The sequence below is a fragment of the Oncorhynchus clarkii genome, chromosome 14, assembly GCF_045791955.1.
Source record: "Oncorhynchus clarkii lewisi isolate Uvic-CL-2024 chromosome 14, UVic_Ocla_1.0, whole genome shotgun sequence".
Taxonomy (NCBI): Eukaryota; Metazoa; Chordata; class Actinopteri; order Salmoniformes; family Salmonidae; genus Oncorhynchus; species Oncorhynchus clarkii.
In genome coordinates, this window is record NC_092160.1 from 5,629,830 (window position 1) to 5,649,665 (window position 19,836).

Here is a 19,836-nt window from a genome sequence, read left to right on the forward strand (position 1 = left end):
TCTGTCCACAAGAGCTCACTCTGCGGTGGATGTGAGAGAGTAAACAGTCAGCATGCAGGGGTAAATTAGATCAATATCACATCATTTATTCATGCACTGTACAATGCATGAGAACATTATAGGTTAATACTGAAGTTTGACCCTGAGTAGCACTCTGATAACACGGTGAGAAAAGGATTGGCCGTCACAGGGGACCTGGCATTCAAAGTGCAAACACAGCAAAGTAACAAAAATGTGCTCATAAGTATTAAAGGCCAACGAATCAATTAAATTAAATATCAAACTTTCACAAGAGAGAAAAGTACTCAAAATGCAAAATACCAAACACCTTAATTAAATATCAAATCACACACCAAAGAAAATGTACTAAAAGTACTATTAGTTCAAGTTAAATATTATGATAAGTAAAATACCGCAAAATATGAAAGACCATCTTGAAAGTAATTCCTTAATTGAAAAACAAAACTTCTGTTTTTTTATTTTTATCAGACGTCAGGGGAGGAACTGGAAGCTAAAATAGATCCTTCATATCATGACATATTGTACCTTTGACATTGGGGATTAAAACAAACAGAGTTAATACAGTTTTGTACCAGACACAGTGATAACACAGTGGACGCTGACCTTATTCAGACAATCATAAGCAAAAGTGCTTGACTAGGTCTCTTAATAGTTGTGAACTTCCTGTGCACAACTTATAATATTTGATGAACAATCTTTAAACAGGATTAATTGCTACATGTGTCAACATCCCTTGCTCAAACCTGACTTCAGCATGTTCACAAACACACACACACACACACACACACACAGTAAAATGGGTCCTATACACACACTCACACTTACACCAGGTACACAAAGTAAAAGTGACACTTAGAATGTTTTTATCTATCAGACACTTGTTTGTTTTGAACCTATGTGTTTGGAACCTGATGAGTCTGTTACACACACTCCTGACTCTGCTGCTCCAACAGGGGTGGGAGTGGAGGAGGTAGTGGGTTGGTTATCTGACTCCTCTTTAATGTCTGAGGGGGCTCCATCCCCCTCTCCCCCTGCAGCCTCTCCATCCTCCCCCTGTTGCGTCTCCTGGTCCTGGCTAGGGGGTTTCAAGAGGAACTGGGGCAGCTCTAGGTGTTCCTTGGTCAGCAGGCCTCTCTGGTCATCCACCCGACAGGCCTGAGCTCTGGACAACAGCTCTATCATCGCTGAGAGAGAGACACAGGGGATGGGGAAAAGGGGAGAAAGAAAGAATAGAGACATATAAACAGTTTGTTAGGGCTAAGGTGAGACTAAAAGGTTATTGTTACAGCTATTAGGAAGTCTCCAGGGTTTAGTCCTAGAGAGGCTCAGTAAATAAGCCATGACTCGTACCATCCATCTCTTGGTTCTTCCTGACTCTGGGCTTGGGGTTGGCTGCCTGAGGCGACACACGGACCTCTGGGCCTACTGGAGATGTAGCTTGATCCTGGAAATGTTTCAGAAGAACAGACAAACACTTGCTAAACTCTGGACACATGAGTAGGGCCAGGACATTTTCCCTACCACGCGAACTGGCCATCACTATGCAGGACTCACCTGTGTGACTGGAGTTGAGCCACTGACCCTGGAACTGCTAACTGTAAAAACAACAATAGTCAGTTATAGGCAGGCTACTGTACATGTTATGGAGTTTGACATAAGGCAAAACCCTGACATCAGTCACTTAAAAGGAGCTTTTCCCAGAAGAAGCTAGAATAACCCCCCCCTTCCCCAGTCCCTTTCTCCTCATTATCTCCTAGTCCCTCTTTCTCATGAGTAATGAGTAGGCCTCAGCGAGTGACCACATATCCAAAGTGAAGGCAGTTCTGGTCCCAGAGCAGTAGAGAGAGGAGGTGAGTGAACTCACAGTGACACAGCACTCAACAAGCCAAATGTACTCAGACATCTAAGGGAGAGAGAGTGAAGAGAGGAGAGAAAGAAAGAAATAGTGTACGGGCAGGCGGAATAGAACGAGCCAGAGAAGGAATTGATGCCATTAGAAAAACAGAGAAGGAAATAAAACACTGTACATAGCTGACATTTTCTAACCGAGTTTAAATGGACTGGAAAACCAGTGAGGTTACACAACCCCAGCACTACAATGCCCTGAATCCTGTCCATTCTTATTTTCACCATGGGACAAAGAACTAGTTAACAGGTGTGTGCTAATCAGTATGTATTCACCTTTGACCTTGTGGAGCTGCAGCGTCTTATTGGCTAGTTTGAACACATTGGTGCTCATGCTCAGTGGCACATCACTCCCACTCTGAAAAACAGGACATATGATCACACACAGACACTTTCTCTCTCACACACACTTTCTCAGTAATAAACTGGTCTTGAACATCTCTAAAACTAAGAGCATTGTATTTGGTACAAATCATTCCTTAAGTGCTAGACCTCAGCTGAATCTGGTAATGAATGTTGTGGCTGTTGAACAAGTCTAGGAAACTACATTACTTGGAGTTACCTTAGATTGTAAACTGTCATGGTCAAAACATATGGATTCAATGGTTGTAAAGATGGGGAGAGGTCTAGCCGTAATAAAGAGATGCTCTGTTTTTGACACCACACTCAAAAAAGGAAGTTCTGCAGGCTCTAGTTTTGTCTAATCTTGATTATTGTTCAGTCTTGTGGTCCAATGCTGCAAGGAAAGACTAGCTGCAGCTGGCCCAGAACAGAGCAGCACGTTTTGCTCTTAATTGTAATCAGAGGGCTGATATAAATACTATGCAGGCCAGTCTCTCTTGGCTAAGAGTTGAGGAGAGACTGACTGCATCACTTCTTATTTTCATAAGAAACATGAATGTGTTGAAAATCCCAAATGGTTTGCATTGTCAACTTACACACAGCTCTGACACACACACTTATCTCACCAGACATGCCACCAGAGGTCTTTTCACAGTCCCCAAATCCAGAACAAATTCAAGAAAGCGTACAGTATTATATAGAGCCCTTATTGCATGGAACTTCCTTCCATCTCATATTGCGCAAATAAACAGCCAACTTGGTTTAAAAAAAACAGATAAAGCAACACCTCGCAGCACAACGCCTCTCCCCTATTTGACCTAGATAGTTTGTGTGTAGGCTACGTGTGCCTTTTTAAAAAATGTATGTAGTTCTGTCCTTGAGCTGTTCTTGTCTATTGATGTTCTATATTATGTCATTCTGTATTATGTTTCATGTTTTGTGTGGACCCCAGGAAGATTAGCTGCTGCTTTTGCAACAGTTAATGGGGATCCTAATAAAATACAAAATACCAATACATATTCACTCAGAATTTCTAGAACACACACACATTCACTCAAGACATTCTATAACACACACACACACACACACACGCACGCACACACACACACAGTCCTCACCATGGTGACCATGGCTTCGTGTGTTCTGAGTTGGTGTTTCTGTAGTACCATAGAAAGGGCATCCAGCAGAGTCTTACTGGACTTCACTATGATGCCGAATGTCTTACCAGTGAAAACCACCTCCAACCTGAAACACACACACAGCAATATACAATACATATTCAGAAACAGTACACAATTCAAATCAAATGTTATTGGCCGCATACATACATTTAGCAGAAGTTATTGCAGATGTAGCTAAATGCCTGTGTTCCTAGCTCCAGCAGGCAGTAATATCTAACAATTCACAACAATGCACACAGATCTAAAATAAAAATAATGGAATTAACAAATACATAAATATTAGGATGAGCAATGTCGGAATCCAGAGTATAAAAAGATTTACGGTACCATTCAAAAGTTTGGACACACCTACTCATTCTAGGGTTTTTCTTTATTTTTACTATTTTCTACATTGTAGAATAATAAAAACTATGAAATATCACATATGGAATCATGTAGTAACCAAAAAAAGTGTTAAACAAATCAAAACACATTTTAGATTTGAGATTCTTCAAAGTAGCCAACCTTTGCCTTGATGACAGCTTTGCACACTTGGCATTTTCTCAACCAGCTTCACCTGGAATGCTTTTCCAACAGTCTTGAAGGAGTTCCCACATATGCTGAGCACTTGTTGGCTGCTTTCCTTCACTCTGCGGTCCAACTCATCCCAATCCATCTCAATTGGGTTGAGGTCGGTTGATTGTGGAGGCATTGACTGACCTTCATGTCTTAAAGTAATGATGGACTGTTGTTGCTTATTTGAGCTGTTCTTGCCAATATATGGACTTTGTCTTTTGCCAAATAGACCTATTTTCTATATACCACCCCTACCTTGTCACAGCACAACTGATTGGCTCAAACGCATTAAGGAAAGACATTTAAAATGTGTTTTTTACATTTGATTAAAGCAGAGACACAGAGCTACAAAATGGTATATCATACACTGCATTTGAGGAACCATGGGAAAGTAATTCTGCTTAGAAAGTTGTAACCTCACTTTTGAGAAAATGGCCTTTGAATGTTTTACTACCTACTGGAGAGCTCTTATTTGTCTACACCCATTCAGCAACGTTCACACCCTCTTAATGTGTGTGTGGGATGAATAAGTAAGATGGTGCTCTGCTTCTAGCTCTTAAGCAACTTTGCAGTATTTCTATAGCCCAGAAAATGTTTTGTGTTATTACAAACATCCGGAAATAACTTTAGGATATCAGAGAGGCGGTAACTCACAAGCATTCCGACCAGAAATACAACTCTCCCGAATTGGGGTCCTTTGTTTGTACCCGCCCAAGGCAATTGAACTTATCCCAGAGGCTGCTCCAAGACGCCCCTGGTGGAGCGGAGGTATTCAGTTGAGTGAACTTCTAATCTGACTCAGGAGGTGTGCATACCATCCACCTCTCCTGAGTATATTACTCGCTAATATTTTGTCCTTGGACAATAAAGTAGACGAGCTCAGGACGAGGATCTCCTTCCAGAGAGACATCAGGTACCGTAACATACTCTGTTTCATGGAATCATGGCTCTCTCAGGATATACTGTCCCCATCCAAAAAAGCCAGCTGGGTTCTCAGTACAGCGCGCAGACAGGATTAATTAACTACTCATGGTGTGATTGTGACAACGTACAGGAACTCAAGTCCTTTTGTTCACCCAACCTAGAATTCCTCACAATCAAATGCCAAGAGAATTGTCTTCGGTTATAGTCATAGCCGTGTATATTCCCCCTCAAGCCGATACCAGGACGGCCTTCAAGAACCTACACTGGTCTTTCTGCAAACTGGAAACTGAATATCCTAAGGCTGCATTTACTGTAGCTGGGGAATTTAACAAAGCAAATATGAGGAAAACACTGCTGAAATTCTATCAACACATTGCCTGTAGTACTTCAGCATCAAAACTCTCAACTGTTATTATTCTCCCTTCCAGGATGGCTACAAGGCCCTCCCCCACCATCCCTTTTGGCAAATCAGATCATGACTCCATTCTTCTCCTCGCTTCCTATAGGCAGAAACTCAAACAGGAAGTACCCATGCTAAGGTCTATTCAACACTGGTCTGACCAATCGGAATCCATGCTTCAAGATTGTTTTGATCACGTGGACTGGGATATATTTCGGGTTGCCAATGAGAATATCATTGACGTGTACACTGACACAGTGTTCATCAGGAAGTGTATAGGGGATGTTGTTCCCACTGTGACTATTAAACCTCCCCAAACCAAAAACTGTAGATTCGCTCAAAACTGAAAGTGTGAACACCCGCATTTAACCATGGCAAGGTGACTGGGATATGGTTGAATACGTTCAGTGCAGTTATGTTATTAAACAGGAAAAACGTCAGCACAGAGACAAAGTGTAGTCGCAATTCAATGTCTCAGACACGAGACATATGTGGCAGGGACTCGAGATGGATTACAAAGTGAAAACCAGCCATGTCGCGGACACCAATGTCTTGCTCCCGGACAAGATAAACACCTTCCTCGCCCACTTTGAGGATAACACGGTGTCACCGACGTGGGCGGCTCCCGGGGATTGTGGGCTCTCGTTCTCCGTGGCCGATGTGAGTAAGACATTTATGCATGTTTTAACCATCGCAAGGATCCTGGCCCAGACGGCATCCCTAGCCGCGTTCTCAGAGCATGTGCAGACGAACTGGCTGGAGTGTTTACGGATATATTCAATCTTTCGAACTATCCCAGTCTTCTGTTCCCACTTGCTTCAAGATATCCACCATTATTCCTGTACCCAAGAAAGCAAATGTAACTGAACTAAGTGGCTATTGCCTCGTAGCACTCACTTCTGTCATCATTAATTTCTTTGAGAGGCTAGTTAGGGATCATATCACCTCCACCTTACCCGACACCTTAGATCCACTTCAGTTTGCATACCACCCCAATAGATCCACAGACGATGCAATCGTCATCAGACTGCACACTGCCCTATCCCATCTGGACAAGAGGAATATCTATGTAAGAATGTTGTTCATTGACTACAGCTCAGCCTTTAACACCATAGTACCCTCCAAGCTCATCATTAAGCTCAGGGCCCTGGGTCTGAACCCTGCCCTATGCAACTGGGTCCTGGACTTCCTGACAGAGCACCCCCAGTGCTGATTCTCAACACAGGGGCCCCACAAGGGTGTGTGCTCAGCCCCCTCCTGTACTCGATGTTCACCCATGAATGCGGGGCCGTGCACGCCTTAGCCCCTAAGACCCTCACAAACTTTATACACCCATCCTGTCGGGCTGTATCACCGCTTGGTACGGCAAATGCACCGCCTGGTATGGAAACTGCACTGCCTGCAACCGCAGGGCACTCCAGAGGGTGGTGCGGTCTGCCCAACGCATCACCGAGGGCTCACTGCCTGCCCTCCATGACACCTACAGCCGCAAAATGTCACAGGAAGGTCTAAAAGATAATCAAGGACATCAACCACCCGAGGCAGGGTCTGTTCACCCCGTTATCATTCAGAAGGCGAGGTCAGTACAGGTGCATCAAAGCTTGGACAAAGGCCATCAGACTGTTAAATAGCAATCACTAGCCAGCCTTCACCCAGTACCGTGCCCTGAACTTAGTCAATGTCACTAGCCGGCTACCACCCGGTTACTCAATCCTGCACCTTAGAGGCTGCTGCCTTTGTACATAGACATGGAATCACTGGTCACTTTAATAATGTTCACATACTTTTTACCCACTTCATATGTATAGACTGTATTCTAGTCAATGCCATCCTATTAAACTATTGCTGTACATATGTACTATTCTATCCTGTGTATTCTACAGATATACTAAATACTCTATCCACATACTGTACATAATGTCTGTACATCCCATCATATACAGTACCAGTCAAAAATTTGGACACCTACTCATTCCCTCAATCAGCTTCATGAGGTAGTCACCTGGAATGCATTCCAATTAACAGGTGTGCCTTGTTAAAAGTTCATTTGTGACTGATCTCAGGATACTAGGCGTATGTTGTGGGTCACTACTTCACAGGAGAGCCATTTGAACATAAACGTTTTTTAAATCAAAATGCATTTTTTGGCAGAAATCCCTTGTGGAACATGTGAAGTTTCATGTGCCTTAATAACAGACTTTTATGCCATCTGTAAATATGAAATGTAAAAATAAAATTGTTAAATTACAAGCCCAGTTTGTTTTGCCACAGAAAAAGTTAGCAACCTTCCCGCTAGCCATGATTGGCTGAGATAATGAGTGGGCAGGATATGCCGAGATGAGTTTGAATTGGTCTGCCATAAAGCATGCTTCTGTCTATTTGAGCTGGTCAGTATGTGTAGGTAATCCTGTCTAACGCTGCACTTAAAAAACTGTATCCCGTAGTAGAACTGCATAAGTGTTGCTCTCCACTTTCTGGAGGACCGAGTTTTGAAATCAGTGGAATTAGAGTATGATAGCTAAGGTGATGGAGAAAACACATGTCTATGGATTACATCTACAAACTAAGGGCAACCATGGCATCCGTGACAGGGAGAGGCGTCCATCCATGATGTACACGGGTAAGATAGTCTATCTAGCTACATTTTCAGATATTACACTTTCAAATTTTGGCAGAAAGTAATTTTCATTTCAAGTAAAGGCTACTGTTAGCTGGCTAGCTAGCTAGCTAACATTAGTTTCCTGGCTCGCTAGCTAATGTTACATGTATGGTCTTATTATTCGTATCTCAGAGCCATTTGCTTTGCTAGTTATAGGCCAATGTTTGTTAGCTACCATTGAATCCGGTTGGTTAGCTCCCTGCAGATTCATGCAGGGTAGTAGCAGCATGAGTTGTGATAGTGGTTCATTGTTTAGCTAGCTAGCTACATGTCTTAACAAGACTCCACTATGCAATTAACCATTTCAATAGAATGTCACTGCGATGACTGTTGATAGCTGGTAAATTAGCTCTAGCTAAATACTCAGATTTCAGAGCACAGGTAAGATAGTCTAGCTAGCTACATTTTCAGATATTACACGTTTCTAATTTTGACAGGAAGTTTTCATTTCAAGTTAAAGTGTACTGTTAGATAGTTAGCTAAAATTAGCTGGCTGGCTCGCTAGCTAACGTTACATGTATGATCTTATTATTTGTATCTCAGAGACATTTTCTTTGCTAGTTATTAATAGCCTAATGTTAGCTAGCTAATATTGAACCTGGTTGGTTAGCTACCTGCAGATTCATGAAGGGTAGTAACGTCATGAGTTGGGATTTTGGTTAATTGTATACCTAGCTAGCTAGCTACATGTCTTAACAAAAGACTCCATTATGCAAGTAACCATTTCAATAGAATGTCACTGTGACAACTGTGGATAGACATAGCTGGTAAATTCGCTCTGGCTATCCACTCTCGTCTGAGTGTGCCAGAGTGCAGAATAACTGATGAATTTATGAACGCTCAACACCCATTGAATATGGCCGGTGTCAGTAAAGATTGGCAAAAAAGCATAAATTGTTGCCAGAAGCGCAGTTGCAGTCACCAATGCTCTGGATAACATAAAAACAGTCTAACCAGCTCTGCTAGGGCGAGTAAAATGGTCAGTGAGCAGTTCTCTCATTTGTGTCTGAAAGAAGCTAGCAAGCTAGCCAATGTTAGCCAGTTAGCTTGGGTGCTTGATTGTTGTTAGGACAGAGCGCTAAGAACAACCATTCTTCAAAGGTAAGTTATTTTATTTGAAGGCTTTACTTGTTTTTGTGATAGTTGCCTGCTAAATGCTAACGCTAATGCTAACGCTAAATGCTACGCTAGCTAGCTACTGTTACACAAATGATTGTTTTCCTATGGTTGAAAAGCATATTTTGAAAATCTGAGATGATAGTGTTGTTAACAAAAGGCTAAGCTTGAGAGATAGCATATTTATTTCATTTCATTTGCGATTTTCATGAATAGTTAACGTTGCGTTATGGTAATGAGCTTAGGTCTATAAATAGAATCCCGGATCCGGGTTTGGTCGTCGCAACAGGTTAATCCAGCCGCTTTGTCAGATTTCAAAAAGGCTTCATGGCGAAAGCATACTATGCAATGATCTAAGGACAGCGCCACGCATACAAAATCATTAAAAACATTTTCCAAGCCAGCAGAGGCGTCACAAAAGTAAGAAATAGCGATAAAATAAATCACTTACCTTTGAAGATCTTCCTCTGTTTGCAATCCCAAGGGTCCCAGCTACACAACAAATGGTCATTTTGTTCGATAAAGTCCTTCTTTATATAGTTGGCGCGTTTGATTCAGTAATCCAACCGTTCCAGTCGTTCAACATACAGACGAAGCAATCCCAAAAGTTACCAATAAACTTCGTCCAAACAAGTCAAACAATGTTTCTAATCAATCCTCAGCTTCACTAATATGTCAATAAACAATCAAATTTAAGACGGAGAATAATATGTTCAATACCGGAGATAAATAACGAAGTGGGCACCGTCATCCATACGTGCCACCAGACTACAGTCCAAATGAGAGCCACCTTGAAAAACTACAAATTCTAGCTCATTTTTCAAAAACAAGCCTGAAACCCTTTCTAAAGACTGTTGACATATAGTGGAAGCCATAGGAACTGCAATCTGGGAGGATTTCCTTTGAATTTCCCATAGACAAGCATTTTCAATGGGTGGTGACCTAAAAAAATATATATATTTGATGGATTCTCCTCGGGTTTTCGCCGGCCATATCAGTTCTGTTATGCTCACAGACAATGTTTTAGAAACTTCAGAGTGTTTTCGATCCAATAATACCAATTATATGTATATCCTAGCTTCTGGGCCTGAGTAACAGGAAGTTTACTTTGGGCACGTCAGTCATCCGAACTTCCGAAAACTGCCTCCTAGCCCTAAGAAGTTTTAACACATAAACCTACAAATACATTGATGATGAGTGAGACAGGAATAGGCACTGACTTACGCAAACGTTACCCTCAGCTCCAGGGAGACCTGCTGGTCTCTCAGTACGGAACAGTCCTGCTCCAGAGATAGTGGCTGCTGTAGGGAGAGCATATACACAAAAAATAGATACCATCACTATAGAAAATAACATTATTAACAAAAAACTCTCGCCCCAGAGCTCAGTCCCTGAACGGGGTGATAAAGTGAAACTTGAGCTGAGGGTGCGGGCCTGGGCTCACCCTGTTCTTGCTGTGGAGATAGATGAGGATGTCTTTAAGGGGGAAACCTCTCTTCTCACAGAGGCCTGACAGCATTTCTCTTAGGAGGAGACCAGGCCGTGTAGGAGCCAGGGAGGCACTGCCGTCAGGCAGGTAGACACAGCAGTAACCCCCCTCCACACTACCACCACCTCCATCACCCTGCCCCTGGTCTGAGGGACGGGGACTGGAGCGACCGTTCTGGATCAGAGAGGGAGGGAGAGAAGGTAGAGAGAGTGGGAGTGGGGGAAAGCGAAAGAGAGGAGAGGAAGAAAGGGAGGGAATGAATACACTTAATCATTGAAGTCTATATTTTTCTACATACAACGTATGGTATGTCAGCCTATTCTCCTCCCACAGCCCAGATGACAGAGTCAAGCCCAGTATGATGCATTTATCAGCGTTATCAGAAAGCACAGGATTTATTTTTACTGCTACAAAGACGATACACATCTTTACATTTCTGTGTCACGAGGATTTTAGCTCCACGGAAAAATTACTAGACTGTATTAGTGATTAAAATACTTGGATGGCTCACAACTTTCTCCTACTAAATCAAAACAAGACTGAGGCACTTATTGTTGAAGCCAAAACACAGAGAGAGAATCCGGCCTCTGAGATACACAATGTATCTGATGATAAGCTGTAGACCACACTATCTACTCTACCTAGAGAGTTTTCATCTGTATTTTTCGTAGCTGTCTTACATACCACCGCAGGCCGATGCTGGCACTAAAACCACAGTCAATGAGCTGTATTCCCGCCATAAGCAAACAGGAAAACGCTCATCCAGAGGCGGCGCTCCTAGTGGCCGATGACTTTAATGCAGGGAAACTTGATTCAGTTTTACCAAATTTCTATCAGCATGTTAAATGTGCAACCAAAGGGGAAACAACTCTAAACCACCTTAACTCCACACACATAGATGTGTACAAAGATGTGTTCCTCACCCTCCATTTGGCAAATCTGACCATAATTCTATCCTCCTGATTCCTGCTAAAAATTAAAGCAGGAAGCACCAGTGACTCGGTCAGTAAAAAAGTGGTCAAATGAAGCAGATATTAAGTTACAGGACTGTTTTGTTAGCACAGACGAATATGTTCCGGGACCAACTGTACCAAGTGTCTTCACTGACATTTTCAACCACCCCCTGTAATACCAACATGTTTTATGCAGACCACCATAGTGCCTGTGCCCAAGAACTAAGGTAACCTGCCTAAATGACTACCGACCCGTAGCACTCACGTCTGTAGCCAATGAAGTGCTTTGAAAGGCTAGTCATGGCTCACATCAACACCATTATTCCAGAAACCCTAGACCCACTTCAACTTGCACACCGCCCTAACAGATCCACACATGATGCAATCTCTATTGAACTCCACACTACCCTATCTCACATGGACAAAAGGAATACCTGTGTGAGAATGCTATTCATTGAATACAGCTCAGCTAAGCTAAGGACCCTGGGACTAAACACCTCCCTCTGCAACTGGATCCTGGACTTCCTGACAGGCAGCCCCCAGGTGGTAAGGGTAACAACACATCCGCCACACTCAGTCTCCTCCTGTACTCCCTGTTCACTCATGACTGCACGGCCAGGCACGACTCCAACACCATCATTAAGTTTGCCAATGACACAACTGTGGTAGGCCTGATCACCGACAACGACGAGACAGTCTATAGGGAGGAGGTCAGAGACCTGGCCGTGTGGTGCCAGGACAACAACCGCTCCCTCAACGTGATCAAGACAAAGGAAATGATTGTGGACTACAGGAAAAGGAGGACCGAGCATACCCACCTTCTCATTGATGGGGCTGTATTGGAGCAGGTTGAGAGCTTCAAGTTCCTTGGTGTCCACATCACCAACATACTAACATGGTCCAAACACACCATGACAGTCGTGAAGAGGGCATGACAAAACCTATTCCCCCTCAGGAGACTGAAAAGATTTGTCATTGGTCCTCAGATCCTCAAAAGGTTCTACAGCTGCACCATCTAGAAAATCCAGACTGGTTGCATCACTGCCTGATATGGCAACTGCTTAGCCTCCGACCGCAAGGCACAATAGAGGGTAGTGCGTACAGCCCAGTACATCACTGGGGCCAAGCTTCCTGCCATCCAGGACCTCTATACCAGGCAGTGTCAAAGGAGGGCCCTAAAATGTGTCAAAGACTGCAGTCACCCTAGTCATAGACTATTCTCTCTGCTACCGCATGGCAAGCGGTACCAGAGCACCAAGTCTAGGTCCAAGAGGCTTCTAAAGCTTCTACAGCTTCTACCCCCAAGCCATAAGACTCTTGAACATCTAATCAAATGGCTACCCAGACTATTTGCATTGCCCACCCCCTCTTTTACTCCGCTGCTACTCTCTGTTATTATCTATGCATAGTCACTTTAATAGCTCTACCTACATATACATATTACCTCAATTACCTCTACTAACCGGTGCCCCCTCACATTGACTCTGTACCGGTACCTCCTGTGTAGCCCCTGTATATAGACTCACTATTGTTATTTTACTGCTGCTCTTTCATTAATTTTTCCTTTTATTTCTTATTCTTATTCAGTTTTTTTTAAACTGCATTGTTGGTTAGGGGCTTGTAGGTTGAGACTGTAACCTCATATAAATATCTTGGAATTTTAATGACGGCCTCTCTTTTAAATTGCATGTTCAACATCTTACCAAAAAATTGAAGCTGAAATTTAGATTTTATTTTAGGAATAAGACCTGTTTTTCTTTTGCAGCCAGGAGGCTAGTATCAGCTACATTTATGCCTTTACTAGACTTTACTAGACTATGTTGATATTTTATATACGAATGCTTCCTCTCAGTGTTTGAGACTAAACTGTGGACACATTTATAATAAATATTGAAACACACCTTTTTAGCTTTTTAGTTGTTCAGTTTTTATTGTTATTCTTTTATCCAATTATGTTTGTTCTGCAGTAAATATTTCCTTTTCTATTTTCATTGTTGCACTTTACCTCTATCTGCCTGTAGAAGGAGCCCAACTCCACACTGCTGTTGGACATCTGAGACTCCGTACGAGACACATTCACCTTGGGGTACGACACCTCTACTGAGAAGGGAGGGGAGGAGAGAGAAAGGGAGGGAGAAAGGATGAGGGAGAAACAGACACGTGTGTGGAGTGGTGAAAATTTACCAGAGAATACCATGGGAAGAGAAGAGATATTATAGATGAGCGGAAGCCTACCTCCCCATGATCCCCTCTTCTCCCGTTGCTTGTTCTTCTTCTGCTGAACACAGGTTACAAGCTATTACTCATACCCATGCAATGGATTACATCAGAGAAACTGGATATAATGACGAGATGCTTTTGTCTCCACCCTAACAACGGGATTCATTTTCCACAGAGCGGAATGGCGGGATGATAGAATCATTTCAATTTTTTTTTCAAATGATCAAAACATTGCTTCCATAGTTATTGTTAAAACACATCCATCCATCCCACCTTCTTGCTGTCATTGAGGGAGGGGCTGGCAGTGGCCATGTTCTCCCATGATCCTGTGCTGGTGGGCTCAGGGGGGATTCTCGGTAGTGGCGTGCCCTCCACGCTGGCCAGGGTACATTTCTGGTAGAGAGGGGAGCGGACGAAACGCCTGTAGCTGTCCATCTTCATCAGCTTAAAGATCTGACACAGGGGAGGGACGGGGACAAACAGACACAGACATGTAGACACACCGGTTCAGGTCATGGCACTGCATGCACCATACTTCTACACTTTTGTTGGTAATAAGTTTGAGTTGCTCTACTTTCTTGCTTTAAAAGATACATTTCACCACTGCTCTTTCACTGTATATGTCCATTAATATGATATTAATATATAATATGTGCAAATACAAGCATTTCTGCATCTCTCTGGAAGAAACAGGCCATCTACATTTCCTGGTTGTAATCAAACCACAATATCCGGAATTCGTAGTGATTTCAGGATGAAGTACAACCCCGGGCGAGGTGGATCCAGTTGAGAACTGCGTATAACTATTTATTTTTGTGTCAACAACAACTGTAAATGTTTAGTCATGGTGCGGTGCTCAGTAGCTGGATGTGTAAACTAGAAGAAAGCACAGGCTGCTGGGGTAACATTTCAACGGTTACCTAACAGAGATATTCCTCGGAGCCAACAGTGCCTGGCGGCAATAAAGAATGCTGCCTATGATGTGAATACTCCTGTGGAGAAATATCCAAATGTCTGTGGTTGTCACCAGCACTTTCAGCCAGAGGATTTCGAAACGGACCTGAAGTATCAACTTAGGGGGTTGCCAGGTTGTCGAAAGTTGAAAAGTTAAGTTATTCCAAGGTTTATCCCCTTCATTTCAAAGAAGAAAGCATCCGATCAGAGAACATCAGCACAGAAAATAAGCAGAGGTAACGTAGCTAACTTAGCTAACTAGCTAGCAAACTATATTTGTTAGTGTTCATAATACGCTGGCTATACTTTCCAAAGCAAATCAATGTTATTAGCCAGGTGCTATCTTTTTGTCATTTAGCAGACGCTCTTATTCAGAGCAACTAGAGTTAAGTGTTCGGCTCAAGGGCACATTGACAGATTTTTCACCTAGTCAGTTCAGAGATTCATACCAGCAACCTGTCAGTTACTGGCACAACCTCTTAACCGCTAGGCTACCTGCCGCCCTAATGTGACTGGCCTATGTGTTCTATTTACATAGTCCGATACCATCAGCATCTGCAGCGCCATCAACATAAAGCTCAGCACCAGGAATTAGTGTAAGTCACCTTTTGATAAATATTTCCATGACAAGATGAGCAAATAAATATACTGGAGCTAGCCATAAACTCGGTCCGTGTCTTGTTGTCATAGTTGGTATGTTTATAAGTAGGCTACAAATTCTTCTGTAGTTTTTCTCTCTGTATTCTGCAGGCTTAGTTGATTGCTTATGTAAAGAATGAGGTCTAAACTGGAGAAAAGCAATTGGATATCACGAAATTTGGGAGAAAAAGGGTGTAAAATACAACAACAACAAAATTCAAACCCTTATAGTCAGTTCGTTGGCATGGGGGAGAGGGGCTGTTAGTTATCCTATTCACTATTATTGGCAGTGCTTGTCTACTCAACAGCACAACTGAAGGTGTGCACACACAACAGTTTAATTAGCGAAGTTTGCTAGGGATTGGGAAAAAGTGTGACACCACTCCGGACCCCAAGGACTGGAGTTACCCATCCCTGCTTTAAATGTATCTCCATCAAACAGAGAACTGAATTCCAAGTGTCAATTTAAATGTCATTTGAAATTCCAATACAATTATTGAATTTACTCATAAATTGGAGAATAACGTTGATCTAAATTCAAATTTAAAAAATCTTCAAGTTATGGAATAGACTCTTTGGACTTTTGATTTGGAATTGTAAAAACATGTCATATTTGGAATTGAATTGAAATAGAATTCAATATTTTTACATTTCCCAGTTAATTAGATGAATGCACATAGTATAACAAATTGACTGTAGGTGTCACGTAGGTGTCACGTTTACCCCCACTACCCCTCTCTGGCGCTCGACGTCGCCAGTTGTCTCATGATTACGCACACCTGCCACCATCATTACGCTCACCAGCACCCAATTATACTCAACCCGGACTCTATCACCTTCCTGATTACCTCCCCTATATCTGTTTCTCCCGTTGGTTCCTTCCTTAGGCGTTATTGACTCTGTTTCTGTTTCATGTCTGTATGCTTTTCTTGTTTCTTGTTTTGTACTATGTTCCCATGCCTCAGCCAGCTCGCCATGGTTCCTGTGCCTTAGCCGGCTCGTCAGGTTCCCGCGCCTCAGCCGGCTCTAAAGGTTCCCACGCCTCAGCTGACTCTACAGGTTCCCGCTCCTCAGCAGAAGCGTCGGGCCGCTCCTGGTCCTCGGGACCGTCCCTCTGGTCGGGCGTCGTCCTGCGGCTGGAGCCACGCGTCAGGGAGGGGATACAGTCACATTTACACCCGCTCCCTCTCACCAGCACTCGACGTCGCCACCTGCGCCTCATGACACTCACCTGGACTACATCTCCATCCATGTCTGTACGCTTTTCGTGTTTCTTGTTTTGTACTATGTTCTTTTTATTATTACATTTGCACTCCCTGTACTTGCTTCCTGACTCCCAGCATACACGTTACAGTAGGATTTGGTTTTAATAATGTCAACCTGTATTTCCATATTTTCAGTATAGCTAGGCTGTCTGAACAGTGACATGAACAGCCTGAAAGCCTTAGCAAATTGAATTTGAATTTGAATTGTTAGGCATAATATTGAATTTTAAATGGAATTCTTGGAATTTACCTAACATTGAAATTCAGAGGAATTTAATTATCTTTGAATTCAATGTCTGGAATTTTAATTGAATTAAATGGAATTTACAGGGAGAGGTATTATGAGGTACAGTAGCCTTGTGCAGCTGGTCTGTGTGAGATGTGTGTGTATGCGGCCGCCAGGTGACAGTAGAGCAGACCTGTGTCTGGGCCTTGTCGAACATTTCAACTTCAGGTTTCTGCAGGTCCTCCTCCTCCACGCGAGCTGTGTCATCGATGTTCACAGAGTAGGGAGCATGTTCAGACAGGTACGTCTGGAAGATGGAGCGAGCCTCCTCAGCAAACTACAGAACCAGAATCAAACACAGTCATCAGACCACCTGTAACCTCAGCTCCATCAACCGACCTTAACTCCACACACTCATTCCTCCCATGTAGTTAGATGTTGTCTCATAGCACGTACTGTACATAATAGTCAACATGGAAAATGTAATACCACAAATACAGTCAAACACATAGCTAGGATTCATGAAAGAGAAGACAGAGAAATCCCACAATACCTCTTTCATCCTACTGGGAGGAATCTTCCGGAACTTCTCACAGGCCTGATAAAACAGGATGTTCTCCGCACTCACCTCTGACCTCAGGAAGGCCTTGCATGACACAACAAAGAGCATAACTGATAAACAGATTACCTAGATTCCCAGATTCCCATCAGACCTGATCAGGAGAGAGTGTGTGTGTGTGTGTGTTTTTGTTTGTGTATGCATCTATGGCTCACTGTGAAGTAGCGTATTCCCATGGGATCTTCCAACAGCTTCTCAAAGCACACGGCCCAGCTGACGACACCGCTGGCCTGGGCATCATCCCCCTGGACCCCTGGTAGACTTGTACGACTGCCCCCACAGCCACGACCAGACATGTTCAGCTCTGAAAAATCACACACATGTTAACTATTAACACCCCATGTACACACCCTAAAGCCTCAGAGTATCAGACTAGCGTTACTGCTCACACAGACATGTTCAGCTCTGAGAAATAGTCTTCAGACAGACACACATGTGTGAGAGAGTGAGCACACACACACACACACACACACACACACACACACACACACACACCATCAATTACTTACCTCCGTCTGACACTGCCTGGCTCTGCAGAGACAAGTAAGGGGAATGTGTGTCAGTCTCAATTAAGTACAATATAACATGATGCATACCATACAGGTCACAGTGACACAGACATTCAAATACATTCAAATCTGAAGTTAGAAACAAACATAAGTGGACACCAACTTTATGGAACAGGAATACAGACCAACTTTACAGATCAGAATACCACACAAAACATGAAAAATCATAAAATCACTTAACCAGATCTCTCAGGCAGTGAGTGAATGAAGGATGGTCTCAAAAACACAACAACACAGCATCAGGAAGTGGAGAGGAAAGAGAACAGCTGCATGGCTTTGTTGTTCTGACAGTTCCCCTCTATGGTAAAGCACTCAAGCAGGCAAGGCCCAAGCTCACACAGGAAGAGGGTGTCACTCTACTGCTCTCGTTCTCTCTCTCTCATTCAGCTTTCAGGACAGAAAATGTTGTTTCTTCAGCTCTAGTTAATCTTAGCCTTCACCTCTGTGGTGAGAGTAATAATATGCAAACACAAAGACAGGCAGACACGCACACAAATTCTTGTTTTTAGAGCACACATGAGACAGACCCAAGGAGAGCCTATGGCCTCACGCATACAGTGCATGCTAGCAGTGCATGGCAACATATGCGTGTATTCATTTGAACATTTGGGGACTCCACTCACACAACAGGAGACACCTTGGGAATCCAGTCACCATGACAACCATGGGGAGAAGGGGCAGAACTTGTACATCCGTGGTTCATTCCTCGTATCCACACTGACTCACTTTAAAGCTTTCTCAACATCCTCCTCTGAGGGTATGAGGCACATCACCCAACACACACTGTAATATGACTCAATGCACCACATACAAGACATGACATCAACACATGATACTACTGACTAGTGACAGGATGTAGCAACTTACCAAGGGATGGTCGAGGGGATCTGTAGGCCCATACTGAGAACATCTGGAGACTTTTATCTCCCTCACCAACTTTAAACATCTGCTATCTGAGCAGCTAACCGATCGCTGCAGCTGTACATAGTCCATTGGTAAATAGCCCATCCAATTTACCTACCTCATCCCCATACTGTATATTTATTTACTTTTCTGCTCTTTTGCATACCAGTATCTCTACCTGCACATGACCATCTGATCATTTATCACTCCAGTGTTAATCTGCAAAATTGTAATTATTCTCCTACCTCCTCATGCCTTTTGCACACAATGTATATAGACTATTTTTTTCTTTTTTTTCTACTGTGTTATTGACTTGTTAATTGTTCACTCCATGTGTAACTCTGTGTTGTCTGTTCACACTGCTATGCTTTATCTTGGCCAGGTCGCAGTTGTAAATGAGAACTTGTTCTCAACTGGACTACCTGGTTAAATAAAGGTCAAATAAAAAAAACTCACCGGCCACATAGTGTACACGAGCGTTGCACGATAAATTTGAACATACGTTTTATTCACATGTCTCGTAATGTTGCACCTCACTGAATTCAACCCAAATCTACAGAGAAACCGATAACTTACCATGTGACCAACACCAGGAACACCCAGAGTCTTCATATTCTTTGGCATGGCCGAAGCACCGGTGGGAATGCGAAACGATGCTCACACACTGGGGGGGTCACAGCAAAGTGATCCGCCCTGCACTGACACACAAACTTGGGTCCTCCTCATTTAGGACTTCCTGACTGAAAGGGAAGTGTCGCTGTGGCAACAGGCCACAAAAGGGGAAGTGTGGTTACAGTGATCACACTGCTCTTGTGTTGCCTCTTGAGAAACTCTCTGATGTGGATGGTTGGGTTGTGTGTTTCTGCCCTACTGTACTTATTGCACAGACTAGGCAG

The 19,836-nt window shown here is 43.1% G+C and overlaps 1 protein-coding gene across 2 annotated transcripts; it reads right to left on the reverse strand.

The window, feature by feature from the left end:
* Positions 1-61: 61 nt before the first annotated feature.
* On the reverse strand, positions 62-19,625 carry LOC139365919 (regulator of G-protein signaling 14-like). Of its 2 annotated transcripts, none has more exons than XM_071102979.1 (15): positions 19,517-19,625; positions 17,978-17,999; positions 17,624-17,772; positions 17,403-17,495; positions 17,043-17,186; positions 14,039-14,218; positions 13,781-13,820; positions 13,551-13,642; positions 10,548-10,766; positions 10,328-10,404; positions 3,387-3,513; positions 2,203-2,284; positions 1,576-1,616; positions 1,372-1,465; positions 62-1,205 (listed from the first exon to the last, which is right to left on the reverse strand). In XM_071102979.1, the coding sequence occupies exons 1-15, from the start codon at positions 19,562-19,564 to the stop codon at positions 892-894; spliced, it is 1,722 nt and encodes a 573-aa protein (XP_070959080.1). In that variant the 5' UTR covers positions 19,565-19,625; the 3' UTR covers positions 62-891. The 2 variants fall into 2 exon arrangements, with proteins under 2 accessions (XP_070959080.1, XP_070959079.1); XM_071102978.1 differs by having other exon boundaries at positions 13,551-13,645; positions 19,517-19,606.
* Positions 19,626-19,836: the final 211 nt, after the last annotated feature.